Source organism: Alosa sapidissima, chromosome 11, assembly GCF_018492685.1.
Source record: "Alosa sapidissima isolate fAloSap1 chromosome 11, fAloSap1.pri, whole genome shotgun sequence".
Classification (NCBI taxonomy): domain Eukaryota; kingdom Metazoa; phylum Chordata; class Actinopteri; order Clupeiformes; family Clupeidae; genus Alosa; species Alosa sapidissima.
Window position 1 is genome coordinate 18,838,358 of NC_055967.1, and position 13,908 is coordinate 18,852,265.

The 13,908-nt window shown below is 43.4% G+C and overlaps 1 protein-coding gene across 1 annotated transcript; it reads left to right on the forward strand.

Moving 5' to 3' along the window:
* Positions 1–4,783: 4,783 nt before the first annotated feature.
* gtf2h1 (general transcription factor IIH, polypeptide 1) lies at positions 4,784–13,334 on the forward strand. The gene is made up of 15 exons (XM_042110909.1): positions 4,784–5,201; positions 6,002–6,157; positions 6,543–6,735; positions 6,861–7,023; positions 7,353–7,446; positions 7,795–7,944; positions 8,986–9,065; positions 9,161–9,291; positions 9,749–9,836; positions 10,158–10,246; positions 11,062–11,179; positions 11,835–11,925; positions 12,365–12,480; positions 12,627–12,719; positions 13,050–13,334. Exons 2-15 carry the CDS (start codon positions 6,004–6,006, stop codon positions 13,134–13,136), a joined length of 1,647 nt encoding a protein of 548 aa, XP_041966843.1. The 5' UTR covers positions 4,784–5,201; positions 6,002–6,003; the 3' UTR covers positions 13,137–13,334.
* The last annotated feature ends 574 nt before the right edge of the window (positions 13,335–13,908 follow it).

Consider the following 13,908-nt stretch of genomic DNA (forward strand, 5'->3'; position numbering starts at 1 on the left):
GCTCCACGGGTGGGTCGAGGTCTGGAGGGTGGTGCTGTGGCTGGTCGGCGGCCATGCTCCCTCGAGGGTGGGTCCATATGGCGGTCCTGGAGCTGGAGACTCCAGAAGTCGTCCAACAGAGTCTTACTTAAAGCTGACAATTGTTCTTTCAGCTCCTGTTGGAGTTCTACTTTCAGGGACTCCTTCCACTGCAGCCAGTTCGGGTCAACACTGGCCGCAGCTGCGGTTGCCTCTGGGGCCTGGGCTCGACAGACGTGCACCCCACCTTGAGCCGCCTCTTTCTCAAGGGCCTTTGCTTCAGCACAGGTAGCAGCGAAAGACATGTCGGGCCGACGCCGCAGCTGGCGCTGTAGTTCCTGCTGCACTGACCCGGGTCGAAGGCCCATAGCAAATTGGGCCCTCAGCATCTCGTCGTCCCCATCTGCTGGCCCCTGGTCCACGGCACGCCACCTGTGGTGTAAGTCACGGAGACGAAGAGTGAAAGCACCCACCCCTTCTTCGACCCCCTGTCGGCACTGAAAGAACTGGGCCCTTAGCTGAGCTACGGATGTGGTTCCCCCATATAATGTCTTTAACAGGGTGAATAGGTTAACATCTGTATCTCTACTGGTGGGCTCAGCGAGTAAGACCTCTTGTTTTGCCTCGCCCTCTAAGGCACTCAAGACAAAATCCACCCTTTGCTGCCCACTAAGGCCCTGTGCCCGTAGGAAAGCCTCCATCTGAGTTTTCCATTCTTCAAATGCTGTTGCCCCTCCCTTCCCACTAAACTTCGGGATCCATGGGCCCCCCATAAACCATGGCATCATTACGGCATTAACTGTACTTGCCTCTGGTCTAGACGGTGGCGTGGTCGCATCGCTTGTACTGGCCTCAGTCCGCTGGTGTGACATGTTGTGGGCGGTGCTGGGATCCTGCCGACTACGCCAAAAATGGGTGTCGCCTAGTGCTGACAACAACCCCTGAACAGGCTCAGAATCCCAGGACACACACCACAACACAGACAGATGTTTAAGAAAATGTACAAATCTTTATTACATGCAGGTCAAAAGCATTCCACCCACACCGGTTTCGAGCAAGGGTTAATAGGTCAGCATTGGTCACACAGCACAGCTAGGATCTTGGAAACAAGTGAGTAGAATCACACCATAAGCTACCATAGGTTTCAGAACCCTAGTCACGTCAAGACATCAAGCAGAGTACCACAGCAAATCTTGTTCACGGCACACAACCATTTGCACACGTGCACACTACGGATCCCCAGACCATTACCAGCAACTTAGCCTCCCAACCCCCCAAGCCAGAACCCATTCATGCAGGCAGAGACATCACACAAACAAACAAGTACAATCACAATAACTTCATTCACACGGTAGTCTTAACGATCATACGATCTCCAGTCCTCTCTCGTAGCCTCTTCCCTCTGCTAGACGCGGCCGGCAAGCTTCATCTGTGACATGGATTGCAGGGCCGCGCAGGAACAGCGGCACCGTCTTAACCCTCCTGTTGTGTTCGTTTTATGTTCACTAGTTTTGTGTTTCCGGTCAAAATTTACCACGGCAATATGACTTGTTATAAATCCATAGTAACATATATTATTGTCTAATGTTGTGATAGACCTTTGTATCATCTTATGTTCTATTGGATATTACCAGTTTTGAACTTCCATTTGCTATTTATGGCCTGCCGGCCTCATTGGCCTGAGCTCATGCAAGTCAGAAAGGAGAAGATTATATTAGGGAAAGGTTCCAGTGGGGGCTGGCATAGAAGCAAAGAGGGGGAGTCAGGGTGTGTTTGTGTGTGTGTGTGTGTGAATGTACAGAAGCACAGATACAGTCCATCTGATCAACAGGTTCCTGGACTCAATTTTATACACTGACCATTTTCTCACCTATTTATTTCTAATGGTCGGCCATTTTTGACCGGGAACACTATGGGTGTTCTAGCGTTAAATACAGTAAAACACCCAAATTGTTATGAAAATGATCAAAATTTGCTTTGTGTGTTCCGATGCCCTGTGTTAAGTCATGGAGCCTTGTGATAGTCAGAATAAATTAACAACTTTTTTGAGTGAAAAGAATTGCCGATCGGACAAAGTTTACCACGAACACAACAGGAGGGTTAATGGCTGGATCAGTGATCCGTCGTCCGTCGTCCGTCGTCCGTGCCCCGCTTGTCGCTCCCTCTCCCCCAGACTCCTGAATCACATACTGGTGAGCCCTTTTATTTCCCAGTCCATTACGAGCTCCACCAATCTGCATCGCAGCCATCCAATCTTCCGAGTGCCTACACCTGTATGTCCTCCACCCCGTGGGCGGCGATCGTCCATACTGGCCACCGATCACATAAACAAAACAGCGGCAGACACAGACCAAAGACTGGCCATTACAGTACATCCCCCCTCCCTCTACAACACAATATGTCCAGTGTTCTTGTTTGCAATCTGTATTGCCCCAATAAAACATTCATAATTATCACACGTGTCTGTCCCCCCTCTGTATAGTCCCCGATGGTCAGCAAACACACAGGTAAACAGATATGTAAACACATTCTATGCAACATTTGGGAGACACACAGGGCCCACACGACACATTTATTTAACATGACTAGGCTACTAAGATAACATTAGGCCTATGTGTATTTGTAGGTATGTGATATAATACTTTCCCATCGATAACATTTCCATGAAGCATCTAGTTTGCACTAGAAAGACTTATGTGATCGGTTGATTACAACTTGCCGAGAACCTAGCGAACTGTTTGACTCGTGTGGCAGCCACGATTACGAGGCCCGGAGAACCTAGCGAACTGTTTGACTCGTTTGACAGCCACGGTTATGAGGCCCAGAGCCATACAGGCTCATCATAGTTTGACTGATTATACTACCACTCCAGTAGAGGCGCTAATACGCGATACATGAAAGAGTAGCGACGAGAACACACGAGCACAGCCAATCAAGCCAGTGTTGCTCTAAGCGCTTTCAGATATAACCTCCGGAGTACATGCAGAGGTTTGTCAAACGGAGGTCCTACCCTTCGGATGATTCAGATATGATGCTAACCTGCGGACCTAATACTGACCTTACACAGACGTATGTGTGAACGACATACACGCACATTACAGAATCTCCGTATGGTTGTCGAGTGAGGGGTGGGGGCTTGTAGAGTTCACAAGATGCGAGATATGACGCAGAATATATGCGGCCGCTGCCTGTCACAGCTGCTTTTTGTTTACAACATGTAGCCTATGCATTATGTAGGCTAAAGAAGACAAATCTATTGTGCGTAGGCTAATACTTGAATTAGGCTAGTCAAGTAAGCAAACAGTATTTGTATGTGTGCTTCGAATAAACACATTTATCTGTTTTCAACGTTATGTAGAGAGCATGCACAAACTTTATGGTAGGCTACCAGCCAATTCAGTAGGCTAACTCAAGACTGCAAGGCTATCATACAACGTTTTTAAGCAATAAACAAAATACTAACATAACAGTGAAGTTGTTCGTTTTTTCATGGTTTATTTTTTCCCAAAGCATCCTCTCCCCATGTGTCTATTGCTTTTACGTAAGGAGCTTGTAACAAAGTTGGCTTTTCTTCATTTTCATTTTCTCTAGGCATATATGCTCAACAAATATCAGCGAGCTCAGCGAGGTATCAATGAACAGAAAACCGTGTTGGCTAACAATTTATTAAATACTCCTGTTATTGTCGTCAACGACGTCGCTGTAGGCTACTGCCTTTTCAGCGCCTTCTGCTCATGGTGATTCAGTCTTTTGAATTCGTTTGGCCTTGCCATGCAATTGTAGGCTACAACGTCTCTTGCCATTCCCTTAATGTGTTCTATCAAAATGTTGTATGCCCTCATGGACAGTAGCTCCGTGATGTCTGCATCTTTCCAGGTCGGAGATTTTCTGGACAGCATTATGCCACTCCATCATAACACTGGCATTTAAGTCAGATCTAACCACATGGACGCACGAAAGAAACGTCACCAACACGCCCTCTCACTAGGTGTGAATCTTAACCGCATGTTCTATGCTTCATTCAGACACAGCACATTTACATAATGTCCGGAGGAAACACTAGGGGGGGAGTAGTATAAACACCGGGTGAATTCGGACCTCCACATGACCGGTTATGTCGTTCAGATATACGGCCCCACCGTTTAACATCGGCAGAATGGAATGGCATGTTTGAACGGGCACTGCACTAGTTGTATAAACTTGCGATGTGTGCCGATCGAGTTGTTGGCGAAAACTTTAGCGTCAGCAAAACAACTGTGCACCGATGTGTGTATTCCATTTGTTTTATTCTACGGAAACAAGCAAGAGAACACATCAAGTTGCCTAATGTTATAGAGAAGCGCCAGAGATTGCTGAGATTCTCTGAAGGTTACGTCATATGATGCGAATAAACCGTTTCCATCAAATTTATTCGCATTATACCTTATGCGCATTGAGAGTTAATCCACCCCCTCTAGCGAATCAAATATAGATGCGCATTAGGATTTTTGATGCGCATTTCACGTGTTTCCAACCAGGATTTCTTATTCGAATAGATTTAATGCGCATTAGGAAGTTGGATGGAAACACGCTAATTGACACGCCTTACAAATCGTGTCTACGATATGAAAACTTCGGAACATACCAATGTATAAAATGTAGACATGCTACAGTTGTGTGCACGTTCTGGTAGCCCCATGGCCCCACGCCTCAAGTGGAACTAATGTAAAGCACTGGTTGCTCTCTACTTGTTCATCCCGAACTGTTTTTAACATAACAATCCGTTCACACTCAGGGGTGAAAGCGCGTAGTTATTAAACCTTCTGACAGCATTGTAAGGTTAGATGCAGGAATGTATATGTGTTTGATGGATACCTGCAAAGATCCTGAGTTGCTTAGAAGCCATAGTTTTGATATATGGCGCATATTACGAGAATCCGGCGTCCAGGAAGACTAAAATTAAGCGAAATATATGGCTTTTGTTATGTTCCCATCGGATACATTTATATGTGACACAGTTCTTCAGTTGTGCCGATCATAGAGTGCCGATGGAGGACTCGATGGAGGTGGCGTATGACACGTTTGTTGATACTTTTCACCGTTTGGGATATGTATTCAAATTACTGAAGGCACTCTAACCATTTTCTTCGTCGTGCCCTCCATCTAAACACCATTCTGACTGAGGGAGAGGTTCCTTGGGCCAGGTATTGTACGTTGTCTTTAACGAGTTGTGTAAATGTCAAGAGGAAAACGGTAACGTTATCATAGCTAGGAAAGGCTAGTAACTAGGCTAGCTAACTTGTTGGTAGACCATTTGACATGCTAAGAATATAACCATATAACGTTAAGGTAACCACTTAACTTAGTCAGCTAGCTAAGTAGTTGGCTACGAAAAGTGAGGGTCTGCGTGGCCTTATTTAGGTAACTTTGCTCAATTAACTGTACATTTTACAGATTAAACCTATCATGCGTGCCAGTAACGTTATTGTTCCCCAAAGAGGTAACGTTAACGTTACAGTACTTTAGCTAATATTATCATGCCAGGGCAACCTGTCTGGCAAGCGAAGTAAGTTACTCGTTAGCTTGGACAAGTTCGTTATCGATCATGTTTTAGCCTGTCAGTTCTTTTGGCTGTCAAAGTTTGTTATATATGTTGGAAAACTTAATAACCCTTTGTCGTCCTAAACACCCCGGTGTCACTGAATTATACGGGGTTGTAACGGTAAATGCTAACTGAACCATACAACTTTGGCCAACTAATAAGGTGGATAGCGCGGCTAACGTTAACGTTACTGTGCCGTGAAAAAGGCGTCAAGAAGTGCCATTCTGTACTGTGGTGGCTATATGTTGACATTCTTTGCATATTAGGAAATGTTATTAGTTGCACCTGTGATAAAGCCACTCTACGTTCACATAACTAAAAAAGTTTTCTGCACAGTTGATGCTGGTATTGTGTTTTGGATTTTATCCATTAATATCCATGTGTATTTATCTGTTGAAACAGCCATGGCAGCACTGTCGGAGGAAGTGTTGCTTGTGGTAAAGAGGGTTCGGCAAAGGAAGCAAGATGGAACCTTGTATTTGATGGCAGAGCGCATCGCTTGGGGTCCTGAGGGCAAGGATCGCTTCACCGTCAGCCACCTCTATGCTGATATCCGATGTAAGTTCTGTATTGGTGCTCACATCTACTGTGAACTAAAGTGTAATTGTCAACATTCTTAAATGTGAATAACATTAATTTTGACAGTTCACTCAGTATTGGCTGAAGGATGGGCTGGTGATCAGGTGAAAACTCTGGTGGATCACCCTTTTCTTTTATACTCCCATTTGTTAGTGGAAACTGGTCTGTTTAATCATAACCTGGCTATTTTCTCTTCTGTATAGTTGTTATCAAATATTGCATGGTGTATTTGATTGTGTAAAATGAAACGATAACCTGGCACCAGATTGTGGGAAAGTCGGAACAATGGCAGGTGCAATATACAATTAATAAATAATTCAAGTTAAAATTAAACCGTAATGACGGCAAATCTTTTGTGTTATAGGTCAGAAAATCAGCCCTGATGGGAAAGCCAAGATCCAGCTACAACTGGTTCTGCATACTGGAGAGAGCACCACTTTTCACTTTGCCAATGAGAGCAGCGCTCTTAAGGACCGTGAGGCCACAAAAGAACTGCTCCAGCAGTTGCTACCTAAGTTCAAAAAGAAAGCCAACAAGGAGCTCGAAGAGAAGAACAGGTGATTTTTGTGACATCATTGTTGTTTTTATGCCTTTACGGCACACACAGCATCCCCCCCCCCTTGTCCAATGCTCATAAGCTACATAACATTTGGTGTCTCTGTGATCGAACTCCAATTCCCAGGATGCTGCAGGAAGACCCTGTTCTGTTCCAACTCTACAAGGACTTGGTTGTGAGTCAGGTGATCAGTGCAGAGGAGTTCTGGGCGAATCGGCTGAGCATGCTTTCAGTGGAGGGTTCCGTTGCCAACAATAAGCAGGACGTGGGGATATCGGCTGCTTTCCTGGTGAGCAGATGTGGCCACTGAACGTGTCCTAGACTTAAAGCTTTTTTCAATGGAAGTTTTCTTTCGCTTCTCTCGTTCTCTTTTAGTCTATGACGTTTAATCCATTTTTGGGAAACTGACCTATACTGTTGTTGTAATTCTGTTCAAGAAATTACATTAAATTACTATTTGTGTCTTATTTACTTTCCTTTTCTGTGCTGCTTTGGCTCATCAATAAACTGCCTGCTTTGTATGGTGTGATGTCTCTGGTGTGGTGTGATGCCTGTTGAATCTAGACACTCATATGTGTACATTTCAGCGCTGGTGTCTCATGTTTCCCTGACTTGCAGGCAGACATTCGGCCACAGACCGATGGCTGCAACGGTTTAAGATACAACCTCACTGCCGACATCATTGAGTCTATCTTCAGAACCTACCCTGCAGGTGAGCTTTCATATTAAGCTGAAGAGAAGCCATCTCATCAGATTATGTGCACCTCACTGGTATGTTTCTACAAATTGGTGCATAAACTACACTCTGGATATATAAAAGCTTTGCTCTCTCTAGGTCTGTTTTGTACCTTTTCCTCAGTTTACTTATTTGAGTAGATATATCATCTGTAGCACAGCTTTTGCTTTTCCTTATTGTCAGTATATTTTTGCACACGTACAGTATCTCACTGCCATTGTCTGCGCTTCTCTGCCTGTATCTCCCATCATCCTTACTAACTCGTATGTACACTTCACCCCCCTCTCACTCACACACACACACACTCTCTCTCTTTGTCTGCAGTGAAACAGAAATATGCCGAGAATGTGCCTCATAACCTAACAGAGAAAGAATTCTGGACGCGCTTCTTCCAGTCCCATTACTTTCACAGAGATCGCATCAACACTGGCATGCAGGACATCTTCTCCGAGTGTGCCAAGCAGGACGAGAAGGGTGAGTGCCCTCACTCGACTGACCTAGACGTGTCATGCAGGCAACGTGACAAACAGGGTTGTGTGTGTGTGTGTTTGTCTGTGTGTGTGTGTGTGTGTGTGTGTGTGAAACATTAGTAAAAAGTTGGATGCAGTGTTTTCTCTTAGACCCTGACAAATTCAACCTCTTGCTGGCTAGTGCATCTGTGTTCTCTTGTATTAGTTGTTTAGTACTGCGGTTCCTAAGGAGCCCATTTGGGTCCTCTACAAATGAATGAGAATGAGCTATCTAACAGTCCTCTTTATGAAAGCAGGGGCCCATATTACAGTACTCAAAACATATCTGAGAAGTTTGATTGACCAGCAAAACACCAACATTTTTACTATGAACAAGTTTGTGTAATGTTTGTAGACAGGTTCGTTAACACTGTACCATGTAAAGCAGAAGCTTCTGAATCCCCCAGGCTTCAGAAGAGTTGGCTATCTAACTCTTCAATGCCACGCATAATAGGAGGGAAGAAATGGACTTTTCAGCATGAGCATCTTTCAGCCCCTTCTATTATATTACTTGGTCTGCTGTACGCTTGACACTTGACTGTCTACACTACACAATCTGGACTGTGGTCATAACATCTACATTTTATAACTTATTTCCTGTTATATATTATTGTTCTTAAAGTATATTATTTTGTTCTTGTTTGTCAAGCAGTTCTATGTTTACATTCTTGTCTTTTCATAGTCATAGTTAGTATTTAATAATAAGCAAAGCTATTGCACTGTTCAATCCTTGCACTGTTCACTTTTGTAAATTGTACTACCACCATTGCACACACTCTGACTCTACCATAGCACAGTATCATGGTCATTGCATCACATAGTCAGTCCATACCTTTGTAATCACTTCACAAATGTTTAACTCTTTAGATTTAAACATTTCTGTGAGTGATTTGAATGTATGTGAGATATACTGTATGTGTGTTTGTTGTGTTATGGTTGTATACGCTACTGGATGCCTAAAATTTCCCTCTGGATGAATAAAGTATCTATCTATCTATCTATCTAGGCTTAAAATCTATGGTGGTTCAAGGTGTCAAGAACCCAATGGTAGACCTTTTGTCCTTGGAGGATAAGAGCTTAGATGAAGTAAGACCTGACACAGATATTTTTGATATAGAAATATATTGTAATATGTATTCAAATCTTTACTGAGCCCGTCTCCTATGTGTTCCTCTTTACAGGGGTATGGTTCCAAAGTGGCTCCCTCCACCTCGAACAGTAAACCCACAGTGAAGGAGAACAGCAACTCAGCCATCATCAAGCGCTTCAATCACCACAGCTCCATGGTCCTCGCTGCTGGGCTGAAGAAAGGGTGTGTGTGTGTCTGTCTCTGTCTGTCTGTCTGTCTGTCTGCATTAGAGCACATGCATTTTGGGTAGATGTGTCTTGCCAGCTAATCACTCGTGGATCACAGTTGCTGTTAATATACTGTAGGTCTCTAAAGGATGTAAGTGTGTGTGTGTGCCTGTGAGTGATAGAGAGCACACATATTTCAATTCTGTTCTCGGTCTGATCTGGATGTACCTTCCCATATGGCACATTAATTATAAATGTAGTTTTCTAAGTTGTGCACACATGTATAAGTGTGACCATGTGTGTATGTGTTTGCATGCATCTGTCTGACAAAGTCCTGCTCTGTCTCATCCATGAGTGGAGGTCACCCCATTTGGAAGGGAAGCTATGTTTACCCTTAGGATATGTTGTTGAGCCATGCCCAGGCTATTTTGAATTGTGTGTACTGAATTGAGGAAGTAAAATGTGTGTTTTAGGGATGGTGCTAATGACCAGGCCAGTGAAACTAGCAGCACAGACGGGAACTCCAGAGACTCAGACTTCTTCCAGCCGCCCATTAAAAAGGTATGGACGCACTGAGTGGCTGGAAGACCACCTGAGTGAACAGGTGGAAGGTGAAGGTGCAGTCCGCAATTCTAACCCAGTATACTTTTGTTAGCTAGTTGCTCTTCATGGTTCTCTCAACTTTTGTTCAGTGTGTGCACTCAAAACAAAAATAAAAAATCTGGTGTGTTTTGCTTCAGGTTTGAGAAGTAGTTCAGATTGCTCTGGCCTTTTACACATAATGTTATTCTGACAGATTTTGCCTGGTTAGTCAAAGGCCACTATGGGAAAGAGGGACAGGCTCTGGCTTGTTGTAACTGAAATTATCTTTTGTATGTGTAGGTGAAACTGCAAGAGGCTATTGAGTATGAGGACCTGCAGAGTGGTTCAGGACCCAGAATGGTTGCCCTAAACCTGAAAAAGTCTGACAGGTAAAGGCTCATTTATGCACTACATTAATAATAGATACGAACGAAGCTTTCTGTTTGCACTTTGCGTTCATTATTTTCCTTTATTTGTCCATTTACCTCAAGTTCCTGAGTACATACGAAACTGTTCAACGTATAAAATGTGGGCATATTGCAAACACCAACCTGTTTATGGTCTAGTGCAGTGATTCTCAACCTTTTTTGAGTGACCACTCCTCAGAATAAAGTCAAACATACCTGGGTGAATCCTTTACATTTATGATTTTATTATTCTGTTTGGTTAAGTATTATAATCATATGATCTAGTTGTGAAGACCACCAAGAACGATAACTATAACCATAACGATAAAAGCGTTCACACTGAACAACGATAAACAAAGTCTCTCCTTGTGTTAATGAATGTGACGGTTAAAATTCTATGTGTTCTGATTGGCTATTAGCTTTTTATCGTTCTGAAAATCGCTCTGAAAGTGATTTCCAACGATATCGTTCTTCATGGCGTTATTGTTATAGTTTATGTGTGAACGTCGCCATTCATATTAACGAGAATGATATTCATTTATAATTATCGTTATTGTTATCTTTCTTGGTGTGAATGCTCCCTTAAATGTTTGAGTTTGATTCTTTATGGTCAGACACACACCCCAGTGAGCAATGAAATCCACCACCAAGCTTTTGATGCACCGTCTGCGTTTGATCTGTCATATACTTGGGAGCAGTTAGGAATAAGGCACATTGCTCACATTGGTGGAGAAAGTTTGTGTGATCAGGCTTTCATGAAGCTCACTGTCCATTTTGTGTGTGTGTTTGTGTGTCAGGTACGCTCACGGTCCAGTGCCACTCCAATCCCACCAGTACTCCACCACCCAGGATATAATCACGGCGGTCAACTGCATCCAGCATGAGATGGCCGGCTACAAACCTTGCCTTACACAGGTGCCCAGTTTATCTTAGACATTTCTATGACATTCTGTGAATTCTATATTTTCGGTGTACAAAGAAAATATACCATGTAAATAATGAAGTTAGTAAAGTATATTGAAAAGCTTTATAAAGGGAACAAGCTTTGCCACAGCATAGCTTTGTAATCAGCAATGTCTCCATATTTTCAAAAGGCTCTTAGATGGGGATCACACCAGAAGTAACAAAGCAGCAAAGCATAACGCAACTCTTACTCAGAACACAATAATTCTAGTAATTCAAACAAAACTCTTTCTCATTGTTAAGTGGTGTTGAGTACAATGGAAAAAAAACATCTCACCCCTATAAAGATAAATTGCCTTGATTGGTCTGAATGCTTGAAATGTTCCTTGAACAAACTGATATTTGATGAGCCTTTTATTACACTCTTATGATGTTGATGCAAGTTCAACACTCAGCTCCTTTGTCAGTAGCTCAAGACTGGTGCTGTCAGTGTGATCCCCACCTTAAAGTCCTAAATGCTCTCAAAGATGTTTGAAATAGGGATGCCATTCACATAACAATATGTACGCATTCCATGTTTAACATGTATATAGAATTAGTAGATTTTGTTGTTTTGTTTGTTTGTTTTTGTAGCACACCAAAACTCATTTAATGTGCGCCGTAACAGGTGATGTCCAGTAATGCTGTTAGCTCTGCCATTGCTGCCCTGTCACCAGGAGGAGTCCTTATGCAAACCTCTACTCAGCAGACCATGAATCGTGAGCAAACCTGCAAACCTACACACACACACACACACACACACACACACACACACACACACACACACACACACACACAAACACAAACGCTCAGCCTTTCTTCCTATCCTCCTTTCCCATATCTCTTCCTCATAAGCCAGCTCCCTAAAAAACATTTAACGGTCTAACTGGTTGAACAAGACAATATGATTTCTGGCTGGCTTTCTATTCTCCTAAAATCTTAAATTGTTGTTGGTTATGGTATTTGATAGATGTTTTTGTCCAAAGCCAATGAGTTACACGGTTCACATTGTAACACACATTGTAACACACATTAACACTCATACCTGATTACAGTGATATTTTCACAGTTGCCCACAGTGATTATCAGTGTGCCAGTACACAGTGTTTTATACTTAAATGCTGTGTTTGATATATAGTTGCTGCGTGTGTCTTTCAGAGCTGGTGCCCAGTGATGTGCAGGGTGAGTTGAAACAGTTGTACACAGCTGCAGGAGAGCTTCTGAGGCACTTCTGGACCTGTTTCCCTGTCAACACACCCTTCTTAGAAGAAAAAGTAAGACCAACCCACCAGCCAGTAGAGCTACATTCAGTGTGAATATAATATAGCATAATAATAGAATATAGAAAATTATCATAAGAAACATTCACTAATCTAAACAACCAGGAAATTAGTAAATTAGTTTTGTTTGTCCTTCACAGGTGGTGAAGATGAGATCAAACTTGGAAAGATTTCAGATGGCGAAGCTCCGTCCTTTTCAGGAAAAAATCCAACGGCAGTACTTGAGCACTAACGTAAGGCCCAACTCTGTTCATGCTGTATGATAAAAAGCCTTGTAAATGTTAAAACTAAAACTCTGCAGGTGGTCATCAATATGGTATTTTTCACTTGCATTCCTGAGACATTCTGTCTATATTCACCAATAGTGATGACCCAGAGATATAGCTTCAGACATCCCGAGAATAGTTTTTTCAAAAATATACATTCCCAGCTTCAAAAAAAAAGCTTCTCTGAAAATAAGTGAAAAAACGACAGGGAGTAAAACCTCATGCCAGTTCCTTTGCTTACCTGTGCCCTACCTGCTTACCTGTGCCCTACATGCTTACCTGTGTCTACCCCTCTAGATCACTGGGCACCTGGAGGACATGCTGCAGGCTGCCTACAACAAGTTCCATGCTTGGCAGACTCGGCGGATGATGCGAAAAACCTGAAGGACTCGTGGCACGTGGGCTGTGTTATGTAAACACCACGGGACGACTTAGAATGATGGAGACGGATGGTGGACAGAGAAGTAGTAGAGGAAGAAAAGAGAGGATGGGAGAGAATGGGAAGGAGGGGGGTGAAGACAGAACTCTCCTGAGGCTTTCTAGCCTGCTGGGATGAGGCTTCCGACGTTGACCTCTCCTGAAGGGAGGGTTGGGGGGTGGGGTGGGGTGGGCGGGCGGTTGTGGGTATGTGGACATGGATGGCGGTTTGTTACCTCCCTGTTGACCCAGAAGATGGCAACTGTGGTGACCATCCACAACTGTACTTCTGTTATGTTTGTTCCCTTTTTTTTCCCTCCACTTTTTTGTTGAGGAGGTTGTTTGGCACCTGGTCAAACCTGTGATGTGACGTGACGTCACCAGGCCTGCCGCAAGACAGTGTTGTATCACGACCAAACTGCTGGGTTTTCTGAAATAATTGGGTGGATTCTCAGGAAATACGGACATGCAATGCAAAAGGACAAATGACTGGGTTATAGAGCACAACATTGTGGTGCCCCATGATGGAGGACTAATTAAAAAAAAAATGTGACAAGTTAAATGCAAAACAGTGTAGTCCTCTCTAATAGTATTTCCTGGGTTGTTGAAACCCGCTCCCAAGGCCTTGGGCTACAGAGGGAGTTGATGAAAGCAATACCAAATGTACTACATGACAGTATGTGTGTGTATGTGTGGCGTGGCTGAAACACACTGCCCACTGCCAATGCACTGTTTTTTT

Coding starts and splice junctions, on each gene's coding strand:
- gtf2h1 (XM_042110909.1), top strand. CDS start 6,004: ATGGCAGCACTGTCGGAGGAAGTGTTGCTTGTGGTAAAGAGGGTTCGG. Junction 6,736..6,860: donor GAGCTCGAAGAGAAGAACAG/GTGATTTTTGTG, acceptor TCCAATTCCCAG/GATGCTGCAGGAAGACCCTG. Junction 11,926..12,364: donor TACTCAGCAGACCATGAATC/GTGAGCAAACCT, acceptor TGTGTCTTTCAG/AGCTGGTGCCCAGTGATGTG.